Source organism: Colletotrichum siamense, assembly GCF_013390195.1.
Source record: "Colletotrichum siamense strain Cg363 chromosome Unknown KSG_Cg363_contig10, whole genome shotgun sequence".
Taxonomy (NCBI): domain Eukaryota; kingdom Fungi; phylum Ascomycota; class Sordariomycetes; order Glomerellales; family Glomerellaceae; genus Colletotrichum; species Colletotrichum siamense.
In genome coordinates this window covers 1,095,655-1,108,344 of record NW_023501023.1, presented here as the reverse complement: position 1 = coordinate 1,108,344, position 12,690 = coordinate 1,095,655, and the positions used below count along the sequence as shown (strand labels likewise).

Sequence of the window (12,690 nt, the reverse complement as noted above, 5' to 3'; positions counted from 1 at the left end):
GTGTGTAAAGGTATCTCCTGACGTTGTCGAATTCAACATCGTAAGCGTGGCGCGCTTGGTCAGGCTCTGTATCCTTGTCTTCCGCAGCATTTGTATCAACTGAGTTCTTTGCACTTGCCCTGCGTTTTACTCTTTGGTAATCTGAAATGGGTTAGAAATCTTATGCTTCAATCGCCCATGTTCCAACACTTACCGCTGTAGGATTCGCCAGCTGAAAAGAAGGGTAGGAAGAGAAGAAACAATGCCATTAGTTGGCCAAATCCCATCTCACGGGATTCTTTGGTGACATTTGGCGCAGTGAGAAAAGCGAAATCTACTACTTGACTAATGCCATATGACAGGCTGAAGAATATCGCGGGCACGGTGGAAAAGAACGCCTGGTTATACTCGAGAATATCCCAGATCGCCCGAGAGAATCGCATTGGCCGGTGCCACTGTTCCGTCTCCCATAGCTTATCAAATCGATGATTCGCAAGTCTTTTCGCACGATTCTGCCTAGGAGTGAGAAGCCTGGTTTCCCTGGGCCGTCTGGGTAGAAAACGGACTGTCCACGGAAAGACATCAAGGCCGTACCATAAGGAAAGATCGCTGAGTTTGTATATATACCCGGAGCAGATGATCATAAACGCAAAATAGCTTTGGATCATATAAAGAAAGGACATGGGTATGAAGTCGCAACCATGTGGCCGTATTCGGACGCGGTCGGTGAGAAAGGTAGTATGATAGGATGTGTATAGTAGTAGAATAATCACGCAGATCATCCCGGTTATGCGTCCGATCAATACCCATCGGTTCTGAGACCTTAAAGTTGGCGTTAGGACGTCTAGAGTGGCTAAATGAGTGGTCGAAGAGAACCAGGCAAGGCTGTGCGCGACTGAGAATTCATAAGTTGACAGTCGCTCGCGACTGGACAAGGTAGTTATCAAAATCGCTAGCCCAGTCACGAGTTGCTGATCACTGAGCGCGAGTATGAATCGAGTAAAGCATGCTTTACGGTGCTTTCTCAGATTGGTTTGTGTGTCGACGCCATCGCGAACAGCCGAATTGTCGCTATGCTGTATAGAATTTTCACTAAATTTTCCGGAAATTACACCTCTCATTCGACGTTTGAGCTGGTGGTCTTTACCCGTTAACAAGTCGTCATCCATCGCATCGTAGTAGTACGCCAACAAGACGGCCGTGATAGTCATGACAGCACTACCCAGAAAGGCGGCTAATGTCTAGTCATTTACTATTGTCAGAAATTTGATATTTTTCTCTCTGGTGTAGTCATGGTATTGGATCGGTAACACCAGACAATGTATGGGAAAATAAGGTGGTAGAATGGGAGCTTTCTTACGCCGTAGCCAATGATGTCACCGGAGGCATTCTGGGGTTCCATGTACGCGCTGCAATTCCCCATGTTTGTTGAACAAAAGTCTAAGAATGATAAGTTGAGGAAAAGCTACTGGAGTTTTGTAATGTTTGCCCGCTGATGTGGCTACATAGAGCAATGCACCATGCGTCCATTTTACTCCGTAAACGTTCCCAGATGCAAGGTCCTTTCTACAAATCATGCGTAGCTTGCAGTCACCCGTAATTCACCTAATCCGTGGGAGCAGGGCGTAATGTAAGGCTGTTCTCAGCCAGGTTTTGATTCGATCCGGCTCATGCCCCCTGCACCATTCCCAATCGACCTATCAGGCTCCAACGATGTAACAATGCAAAATACATTATTGGCTTGCACACGTCGCTGCATACTGTGATGGTTTGAAATTTGATTGGGCGGGACGACGCATTGAGGCCTTGAGATTCATTAGGCCAGGCAGCAGGAAGCCATCGAACGGGATGTAGGCAATCGGTTCGCCGACCCCTTAGCCTCGATACCATCCTCAGTATCTTGTATTCTTCGGTCTAGCAGCGCCTATCTGTTGATCGCAAACACGAAAGCTTCGAGAGATATGTTCACAATTCAGTATTTACATACTAATCTGAAATGGTCGTTTTGAATCCTTTGACAAGCTTCACTTTGAACCAAGGATTTCTTTGAAAGGTTACCACAGCTGAGGTCTAGTGGTTTGCATGCCTTGTTTGTCTGGGCCGTTTGGGGCTGAGATGCAGCGACTCGTTTGGGCTTACTTGCTGACGCTCCCCACATGATTGGAGGAGACGATGCGTAAGATCATCGTCCTGGGCGGTTGGTCGGCAGAACCCGCGGTAACTCATGTACTTGTGCAAGTTTCATTTATTCCAGCTGCACCCAACTCTCCATTTCAATTCCCAAGCCTTGTTTTCAGTGTCTTCCTCCTACTTCTTAATATTGTTCCCCTTCAAAATTTAAAATGGACCCTTTATCAGTTGCCGCGACTGCATTAGGAGTTATTACGTTCTCCGTTGATGCCATCAGTGCATTGGCTCACCCAGTTACTCTCTTTAATGCCATTGCGAGCATATTGAGAGAATCGAGAACGGGAAATGTTGAATGTTGGACGCGCATTCAATCAATCACTCACCCACATTGGCTACATACGAATATGGGACCACTCGGGTATTGCTCAAAACCAGGTTGCAACGAATAGTCCGTTTCTGTTTCGTATGGACAGGGCCATCGAGAAGGATACTTCCTTAGGATCGCTCGTGGACACTATTCCCTGGCAGGAGAATGGGTCATCTCGAGTCTTCATCCTAGAGGCGCTAGATCCTGACATTGATACACAAGCCGAACATCCCACGCGTTGGCGCCGTGGCAGCATCAACCTTCAGCGTAAAATGTCACCTGACCAACGCTTCTTCCATCGATTTTCTCCGCCTAGCGCGCATACCATGGGATTCACGAGTCTGCTACATAGGAGAACTGCTCATGTTCCTTCGTGGTATCGTCTTTCATCATTCGAGCTATATCCTCTCATGATCGAAAGGGAAGATCACACGGCCGACATTTCATATGTTAGCGTTGAGCGGAGCCTTTGTTTCACGGAGCAAGGCGACCAGTCTCAAGGTACTTGCTCTGTCTTTGTGGAAATATCAAGTTGCAACTCTCACTGATTATATCATAGTATTGATCAACTGCAAAACATCATTTTTGGGAAAGCGCCATCAATCTGACGTTGATTCTTCTACTCAAGATGGATTCCATCCATTCTCGGCGACTGCTTCATTTGCTAAAGTTCTTTTCGAGCTTGACGCCACATACGGCCCATTCAAGACTACACCACATTGGCAGGGTATTTTCAGCCTACAGTATTTTCATGCCAACCTCCTGTTACACGCTCGGTTTGTGGTTGCGTACGAAGAAGCCTATGTGGAAAAGATACAACCTCTGTTCGATCCCCGTCGATCCGATTTCAAGCAGGGGCATCTCAAAGAAATCACCAGACATTCTTGTCATGTACAGGAAGCAAGAAGAGCCGGGGACCATATGATAGACATTGTCAAACACTTGATCAACGTTGCTAGAGAGACAGCAAATGCCACACCAAAGCCGCCAATGGGAGCGAATTTTGCGGAACTGGAACTCGAAATAACTGGCCTTTGCCGTGAGATCAGAGGATCTATCGAACGACTCTCCGTCAGCCTCGAGCATGACCTCAAATTCTTGAGTTTGCGCCGAGAGATGAAACAGACAAGCAGCGTACAACAGCTGACAATCCTCGCAACAATTTTCCTACCTCTTTCCCTATCAGCAGGTGTTCTGAGCATGCAGACACGATTCAAGGATTTGGGAACACTGCTCTATGACTTTTTTGGTGTCGTTGTCCTTTTGGGCGCTCTTGTTGTCCCATTTCTGCTCCTCTTGAGCTTTTTCAAACTTGCTACTGACCACATTTTGGTGGATCTGGACTTGAAAATGGCGGCGAGGCAAAAGGAACTGCCCACAAAGTCGTATCGCTACGTACGCAAGTATCTTCCCCTCGCGTTGTGGATTGCCCTCGCGCTTCTGGCTACTCTCACCCTCGTTTCCTTTATTATTGGTATGTTCCTAGACGTTGACTTGGGTTCCAAGGTACTAGGATATGGGGTGGCTGTTTTCGGTTTTCCTGGGTTGTCTTTGATTTTTCTGTTCTGGATGGTTTTGTTGATTCGGTGGCTGTGGAAGGTGTGGAGACGTAAAAGGGCATCGCGCCAAGGAACGCGACCGCATCCAGGACAACAAGATGAAGAGGTAGGTCACAAGGCGAGCCCTCCGACAAAGGCTACTGCAGGGGTACAATTGGCCGATGTTACTGCAACCGATCAACAGACAATCAGTGCCTTAGAAAACCGGTCTCAGAGTCCCCTAAGACACTCTCAGGATGAACTATGAGGATTATTTAATATGCCAGACCCTGGATATGTCGTAAGGAATCCTTCTGTTTTATTTTATTGGAATTCGGTTTTTCTGTAGCCTCAGTTTATGTCTTTGTTCTCAACACACCTTCCTCACCGTCTCCGGCTCTGTTTGAGAATGGCCAGCCTCACATAGTTTAGTCTTTCTTCACACCGATGAAAAAATCAACACGATGTCATAGTAAAGATACCATCTCCGTGACCCATACATTTCTCACATCACACGGCGGACGAAAGGTTACACCCGCAGACGGTCATCTCCACTGCTCTGTGAAAGCACAAGGAAATGCTATGAGGCGAGAGAAAAAGTGAAATTGATTTTCCACAGAAAAGGCCGCAACAGCATAGGAGAAGACGGAAGTTTTCGCGAAAGAAGCAGATGCCGGCGAAGTGTTCAGATATGCAGCAACAACTTCTCTGTAACGATCCTTCCCAAGTCGGTCGTCCCGTCTGGCATGACATTTGCGGGATATTCGAGCGTCTTTTCCATCTCCTTATTGAAGGCAAAATGATGCAAGTATCTGCTATCCTTGAGAATATGCCCGAGCCGATAATGCATCTCGAGAAACTCGGGACGTGGTAGTGGTAACTTCGAATCGCTTGATGTCAGCCTCATTGTTTCATCGTTGCTAGTGAAGCGTCTTTCTGCGTGGCACCTGAGAGGTGACATCCACTCAAGATGGTATACGTCTGCCTGGTGAAAAGGTGAGCGTTAACGATGCTAGCCTTGTGGCAACTTGGAATCCTCATGAGAACAAAGCCACGTACCTGTTCAGTAGGCCGAAAGACTACATCAAATGTTTCAAAGTAATGGGACAGAGGGCGATCCAGCGTCAGACCGTTTTCGACTCGACTCACCATCTTGAGAGTCTCTGCCTTGTCTTTGACGAACGAAGGAAAGTATCGTTGTAGATTCGACCAAATGACTCTCTTGTTATGTCTTCCGGTGGCTGTATCCTCTTGGTCGTTATCACCCAGCTCCCCGAGGGCGAAGGGAAGGATACGAGCGCATTTTGAACAGGCAACTAACCGCCCATCGTTATCAGGACCTTCACTGACTATGCCGTCCTGTACGCTCTCCAAGTCAGGCCAATTTGTGTAGGCGCATTTGTACCCGTCCCGTCGGAGACACTCTTGTTTCACTGAGTATTGTTGCTCATACGCGTACCATATAGAATCAAGCATCAAGGGTTTGACAGGTGGTGTTTTGGGTTGCTTGCCGCTGGTGAGTCTCACTGTAGTCCTGATGTGTCAGACGAAACATTGACCGGACAGTGGGTCCATCCAGACTCACTCAGTTTCAAAACAGTGTTCCGTAGAGTTGGGCAAGTTCTCGGAGCTTGTCATCATCTGGGCCGATGGTGATCACGTCTTTCATCAAGACTAGCTTCCCATCTTCCGGAAGATGTTTGTGAAATACGCGAAGAAGCCCGACTGTTTTCTCTTGATCAGTCTCGGATATTGGCCTGAATTTGTCCAGAGTTTCTTCCCAGCGTTTGAAGACATCTCCCCAACAAACCGGAAGACATCTCCCCAACAAACCGCGGAAGTTTGTATAGCGTCAATTTCTGCGAGGGGATGGGGGGACAGAGAGCCCAGAGAGTGCAGAGGACTCCTCCAAAAAGGAAGCTCGCCAAGCAGCCATGACATCGTGGCTTCGTGCGGCCAGCATTCGCAATATCTTGGGTAGTTAATAGACTGCTGGGCAGAAACTTTCGTAGAAAACATTTTCATGTACCTCTCACGGTCCTCAGCACCTTTGTAGCCTGTGGGTCATTGTTTGGGGAGCTTCTGGATGCCACATATTCTTTCGTGTTTCATTTCCAATCAATTGCAGTACATTCTGTAATATCAATGAAGTCTTACCGTGATTGATTCTCAATGTACTACGAGAGAATACATTTGTGAAGTTTCTCGGTTTCCACCTACCAAGTGTTTTAGGACATCAAGGTCTTCAACATGGATGTTCAATATTCCAGCCTCAAGGTACTTTAGATGAGTTTTGCCTACTGAGAGGCTATTTCTAGCTATGCGGGCGGATGGTAGACATAGACGACAACAAGGATGACTATTGGATTGGGATATGGATAGGGGTAGGGATAGATACGATGGGGAAGAATAGGTAGTTCTCCGCCCGCATAGCAAAACTCCTCTAATTTAGTAAAGGGGATAAAAAAGAAATCCCTGGTCAACTTGAGTCTTTACTACAAGCAATGTCTTTCAAAAGGGATGGTAGGGATAACGAAGAAACCAGAGTCGAATGAATTCTGGATCGAATACCATGGAGAACGTATTTGTTATAACGTCTTATCCCACCTAAGATATTCTTTACTATTGTTGGATTTATCCTTGACTCCATCGTTCGATGATGTGATAGGTAATGTAATAGAACATCGAACTATCAACACAAGGACATGCAATACAGCGTATGAAATGATCAATCTGTGCTAGGCCTTTCTGAAATCTCTGGTACATCTACACTGAGTCATGAGAGACCTCGTAGAGACAACTCTTGGGTCCATGACCCAGTTGAATCCGTCCAACTAGTTGTGAGTGAAGGACCGGCCGTCGAGTCCTTGGATTTCGGCCTCCGGATTCCCAATCTGGTTTCGAGGTCGCGGGCAGTGGTTTCCTCAAGATGTCGACTGAACTCCCAAAGAAGTGCCTTGTGCTTCTTCCGCACCATAGAAGAGCATGGAGCAGGAAGCCACGTCGGGTAGAGTTTCTGATGGGTTGCCGATACGCCGATCGTAAGCGGGTGCCGAGACATAAACTCGTGGCACAAGTAGCATGCCTTCTTGCTCGTGCCCATGAACAGAAGTCGTGGCGTAAGATCGGGAGCATGATCGTAGAAGCTGAGAAGCTGCATTTCGGCATGCACGGTCAGAGTCATACGACATGCATCTCGTAGCTTTCTCTCGGGATCATCTATAAACCAAATTTGACCCAACTTGTTTCTGAGTTCTTCTGGGTCAGCGGCCGTGATCTTTTTAAGCACCAGCAGCAGAGAATCTCGCTGGTTACCAAGCGTAAATCTGACTTGTTCAGGTGCATCCACGGGCTCGACATGGATAGCCGTGAATACGTCTGGTTGCTTTGAGGCCAACTTGAGCATTGCCTTCGTTGCTGCGTAGTATCGCCCCAACTTGTATATGTGCTGAAGCCAAGCGGGTAACTCTTCATCTTCGGTACCAAGAAAAGTCTCAAGCTGTTCTGAGTAGGCCCATCTGGCCTTCGATGCCCACTTTACGTGTGTGGCAAGCTGAGCCGAATCCAATTTGGGGTCGAGCGTCGTCAGTAGACGCAGTTTGAGTACCCACTGCCTGAAGCCTGTTTCCTCGGCGTCATCCGATTCCAAGTCGTTTGCATCCATCTCTCTGATAGATCTTTCCACAGATTCTCGAACTTTCTTTTTACTGAGCTCCTTGAGAAGCGAACAGATCTTATCTCGGGTTAGGTTGATGACTTTTAGTAAGATCTCAGGCTCTACATCCTTTGCACTCTTCTCTGGCAATTCGTCGAAATTAGTGTCGTGTTTTGCGGTTGCACAGGAAACTGACCAAAATACCTTTCAGTGCCACATCAGTCAGATCAAGCAAAATCTCCTGCAGCTTGATGACGAGCTCTTTGGGAACACCACGATTCCGGGCAAGTCGCAAGACAGTTCCGCTCGGATGGCCCTGCTCCAAGCATACAGCTGCTGCAGTCTCACTCCCAATTCTAGATGTTGATGAGACCAACGCAAAAGAATCGAGAAATTTCTTCTGAAGCTGCTCGTGTTTCCATGAGTCGTCGTGGGGATGCCGATCGAGACTGTGGGTTGTCGGCTCACCGCGCACCGGATCAATCAGTGAGAGAAGCGTCGTTACCACCACGAACCGATCGTGAGCCGCGCCCAAGACATTGGCAAGTTCGCCCGCATTAGACTGCGTTGACGTATCGGGCGTCTCTGTCGTCGTGGCGCTGAATGTACCCTCATTGGAGGATCTGGCAAACGGTGAGCTCATTGCTCTCAGAAAGGAATGCAGATTGAGGGATGCAGGAGGCGATGAGATCAAACAACACCAACTCCATCGATCCTCAACGGTCTGGTTTTGGTGGTTGATATCCCTTCTGCTCGGTGCGCATTGAGCATCCCTTTCAGCGGCTCCATCCAGTCATGTGCCTGAACTTCATTTTGGAGGCCGGGCACATCTTATTGGCTCAACCGATGGAAGATGATTCGCAAATCAGGCCCTTCAACCTTAACGAATAGGGTTCCCCTCGTTAGGCGCTGACGGCAGGTATTAGGTACTTGTGCATTTCCCGAATGACGTTGTCAGTGTCCAATTGCAAAGTACGGCTGTACATTTGCCTGGAACACCACCTCAGAACGACATGCAGCCGAAAGCGACAACCTCGTTTGGACGTCTAACTTTATCGAGCACATGCATATACACGGAACGAGCTATCACTGTTGGTCCCAGCATATAATAAACGAAGAGCTCCCCACTTTCGCGCTCGTTCCCAACTTCCCAACCTCATCTTTTGATGTAATTTTCGAGGCGATAACGGGCGCACGATTTGATTGATACTTTATTGGAAGGGAACCTGTAACACCCAGCTTTGATCTGAGATGGTCCGCCATTTTGGTCATGGGAAACGAACCAATACGGGCATTCCGCCTCGGGGCTGAAGATCCGTTACTCTCAGAGCACAATGACTCTAGCTTGTGGGAAGACTCTTTCTACAGTTACGACCCCCACGCAGCTTCTACAACACCATATGTCACGGAGTCAAACGTTGTGGACACTATAGGAAGTGTTTCTGTGTCCGCGACCGCTATCTCTTACACTCCGTTGCGTTGACAGCGTCCGCCCCCAAGTTTGACCCGGAAGGAAAATTTTCCGCTAGCTTAGAAACCCCTTAAAACCCCCTAAACTTCACGTTTTAATAACTCTATGCGTACGCAATGCGCGTAAATAAAAAATATATCAATCGATAGCCCTCGATTAGGTGATTATAATGATATCTTTTTTATTCTCGCGCATTATATACGCATAGAGTTATCTAAGTGTGAAGTTTAGGGGGTTTTAAGGGGGTTTCTAGGTTAGCGGATACTTAACGCAACGCTAAAAAGAAAAAACGAAACCCCCGGCGCGTTGCGTTGAACTGTCCGCTTAAAAAACCCCTCAAAATTAGCCTTAACTTCACACTTAGATAACTCTATGCGTACGTAATGCGCGAGAATAAAAAAGATATCATTATAATCACCTAATCGAGGGCTATCGATTGATATATTTTTTATTTACGCGCATTACGTACGCATAGAGGTATTAAAACGTGAAGTTTAGGGCGATTTGGTGGTTTTTCGGTAAAAAGCCCCTTTTTTTGCCTTTTTCGGGCTAAAAACTGCGGGGTGGACGCTGTCAACGCAACGGAGTGTATCTCTCCCCATCCGACCTCATTTCTGAACTCTCACCTCCCTCCCAATGCTCTTGAGACGTTGACGAGTCGCCACCGCTTCACCGGGAAGAAAAACCCTTTGGTGAGAAAGCGGAGCAGACGGAGCTGAAGAGTGTCATGACAGAGGTCACGATGCATCGAACAGAAACCAACTTACACGTGGAGACTCGGCCGACGTGTGTCAAACTCACTTACACTTCTACCGCCCCTATCCCTCCCACCATGGCTGCCGCCGGTTTTCCAAAGCCAAGGACTCGCATTCGATGCTATTGGAAAGGATGCTCCTTCAGGGGAACAGACCAGGAAAGTATCCGGTGAGTTTTGCCCCTTCCAGGAAGTATCATTTTACCTTGATTGAGAGCTGATGTCTTCGTGGGTTCAGAGAGCATATGACCCATCATAGGAAATGCCCGAAGAATGACTGCGAGTCACAATTTGACGAGGAAAAGGAAAAGAGGAGACATGTGTGGACGAAGCATGTCAACTGGGCGATCAGTGTCGACTATCCTAAAATCATTGGCCGGTGTGATCTTTGTGGGAAGATTTACAAACGGGGAGATTATGTTGTTCGTCACAAGAGAGAAGAGCACGAGGGGAAGAAGAGAGGCGAGAAATAGTTTGAGATGTTTGAGCTTTTCGAACCCATGTTTCTGTCCACCCACTATCCTCCTTGTCTATGCGCGACTATTGTATCTGCTGTGTTCGAACCTTACTCAAGGCTTATAGAATCGGTTCGAGTAGGAACAATGACAATGGAAGAGATGACAGTGGCAGAAACGAGAACACTGGCGACGATAGTAGTGACAATGACGACGACAGATACAGGAGGCACAGCCATTTGCGGTGTCAAAGTCCTATGGCAACAGAATGAGCACGGAGAGTCTTGCCGAAAATCTGCAAGGCGACCTTGTGTTAAAAAGCAATCACTAAGGAGAATATCCTAGCCCACATGAACCACTCCGGCTGACAGATGCCAATCGAATGAATGATTCACAAAGGTGACGAAAATCATACCGGCCGCACCCCTGCGATAGCACCAAACCAAGCGGTCAGACTTTCCGACAAGTTGGCCAAATTCGTCCCAAGTCGGTGGCCATTCGACTCAGATCATCGACAACACCTTCCGAAAAAAGAGCGAAAAAGGCATTCTCGTATAACTCGAGACGAGGAGGCACTCGGTAACAGCCTAAAACCTCAAGACAGACCAGGGCCATTCTCACGAACCCCTTTCCTCGGTCCTCGGATCGCTGGTTCGATGCGCAAATCTGGCCCATCTCCCGCTCCTGCCAACCAATCTTTTGATACTCTGAACTCCGCGCGACCCGACATTACATAAGATGACAGCCTTAATGCGGCTCCCTGACGCCGATGATGAAACCGTCACTTTGGAGGGGTGTTCCCCAGATTCGGAGGCGCAACCCTGTAACCGACCGACCTTGAGACGTTTCAGCGAATCGTCGTGGTGGGGGCGCCACCCAACTTGGGCGCAATGAGCTTAAAAAAATACGCTCGAGCACCCCTGCCCGCCGGTTAAGCGACGAAGAAAAAGCTGACACAGGTCACAGAAGTTCGGCCATCTCCTGGACTCCTGTTTGGACTAGGGCCGCCTGCACCTTACCTGGCTCGACGAACATTAGCAGTCGCCGCTTAAGGTCGCAAGTTTGTGTGGGGAGTTTTGGGAAGCTGAGCGGCGCCTCATGTCGCATCAAGCTTAATCTTCTCTCTTTTGCGAGAGCGACCCATCCCTCCCGTCTATGACCGGATGGATTTAAAGAGCGCCTCGACGCCTCCCTCAACCCGAGACATTCGTTTTGAGACTCATCCCATTCGCTCACTCTACTTCCAACTTTGACAACCTTCTCTTCGTTTTGGCTGGTCCTTCTTTCTTGTTTCAACTTTAAACTACTATATTCGATTCTTCGACTTTCCATCTTCAGCCGCAAACATGAAGTTCTCCGCCGTTCTGTCTCTCGCCCTCGCCACCGCCGTCGCGGCCATGCCCACCGAGGACCTGTCCAAGCGCCAGACCGTCACGAAGGGCAAGCAGACCCTCGTCTTCAAGGAGCAGGGTGGCGTGCCCGGAAACGAGTGCCTCACCTTCCGCAACAACGGTAAGTTGACTAAGACTCAATTGAACTCTTGGCAAGTGGACTCTCTCTAACATATCACTCAGGCGAGATCGTCAACGCTGCCTGCGTCAACACTGCCGCGGACAGACAGATTACCCCCTCCACCAGGAACGGCAACAACGTCTTGCTCGTCCAGCGCACTTTCACCGCCGGCTTCCGTCCTGATCTCGTTAACAAGGAGGTCTGCGTCGGCTTCAACGGCACTGCCATCCGCGCTGAGGACTGCGCTGGCAAGAACATCCAATTTGTCTCTCAGTCGGGTAACACTCTCGTTGCCTCTGGGGGTGCCTGCTTGAACGGCCACGACAACGCGGCTCAGGTCACTGTCTCCGCCCAGGGCCAGGGCTGTGCTTCTTTCACCACCACCTCTGTCAAGGCCACTGCCCCGTAAAAGGATTTATGACCGGCGGATGTCAAATATCGTGATGGAAGAGGGAGTGGGGAGTGGTGTATAATGCTGGAGATGAGACTTCGACTTAATTATTATCAATGGAAAAGAGTTGCAGCGACTTCTTGTGCCTACACTTATCTTGCTTCTGGATGGTTCACGCTCATACTGCTGATGATTACCCACTTTCCACACGTGATTGCTCTGCCAGCCTGATGTGGTTTGTTGGACATACCCGACTTACCTTATCCAATAGGCAACTTGCCCGCTTCAAACCCACCGACTGAGTAGTCAAAATTGTCCTGACACCCTCCAAAACACCCAGCTCAATAGCACCGGCATTTCCAACCACACAAGATCCACGGATCGTCTCATTCGAGATCGTTTGATTCTGCCATGTCTCGGTGGCATGATGCGGGCTGC

At 48.5% G+C, this 12,690-nt stretch overlaps 2 protein-coding genes across 2 annotated transcripts; one reads left to right on the top strand and one right to left on the bottom strand.

Annotated features, from left to right (window-relative positions):
• Positions 1-167: 167 nt before the first annotated feature.
• Positions 168-1,402, bottom strand: CGCS363_v014210 (uncharacterized protein; the record flags this gene model as incomplete). The annotated part of the gene is made up of 2 exons (XM_036646059.1): positions 168-1,220; positions 1,340-1,402. The coding sequence occupies 2 exons, from the start codon at positions 1,400-1,402 to the stop codon at positions 168-170; spliced, it is 1,116 nt and encodes a 371-aa protein (XP_036488303.1).
• Positions 1,403-11,695: 10,293 nt separating this feature from the next.
• On the top strand, positions 11,696-12,270 carry CGCS363_v014209 (uncharacterized protein; the record flags this gene model as incomplete). Its single annotated transcript, XM_036646058.1, has 2 exons — positions 11,696-11,861; positions 11,924-12,270. The coding sequence occupies 2 exons, from the start codon at positions 11,696-11,698 to the stop codon at positions 12,268-12,270; spliced, it is 513 nt and encodes a 170-aa protein (XP_036488144.1).
• Positions 12,271-12,690: the final 420 nt, after the last annotated feature.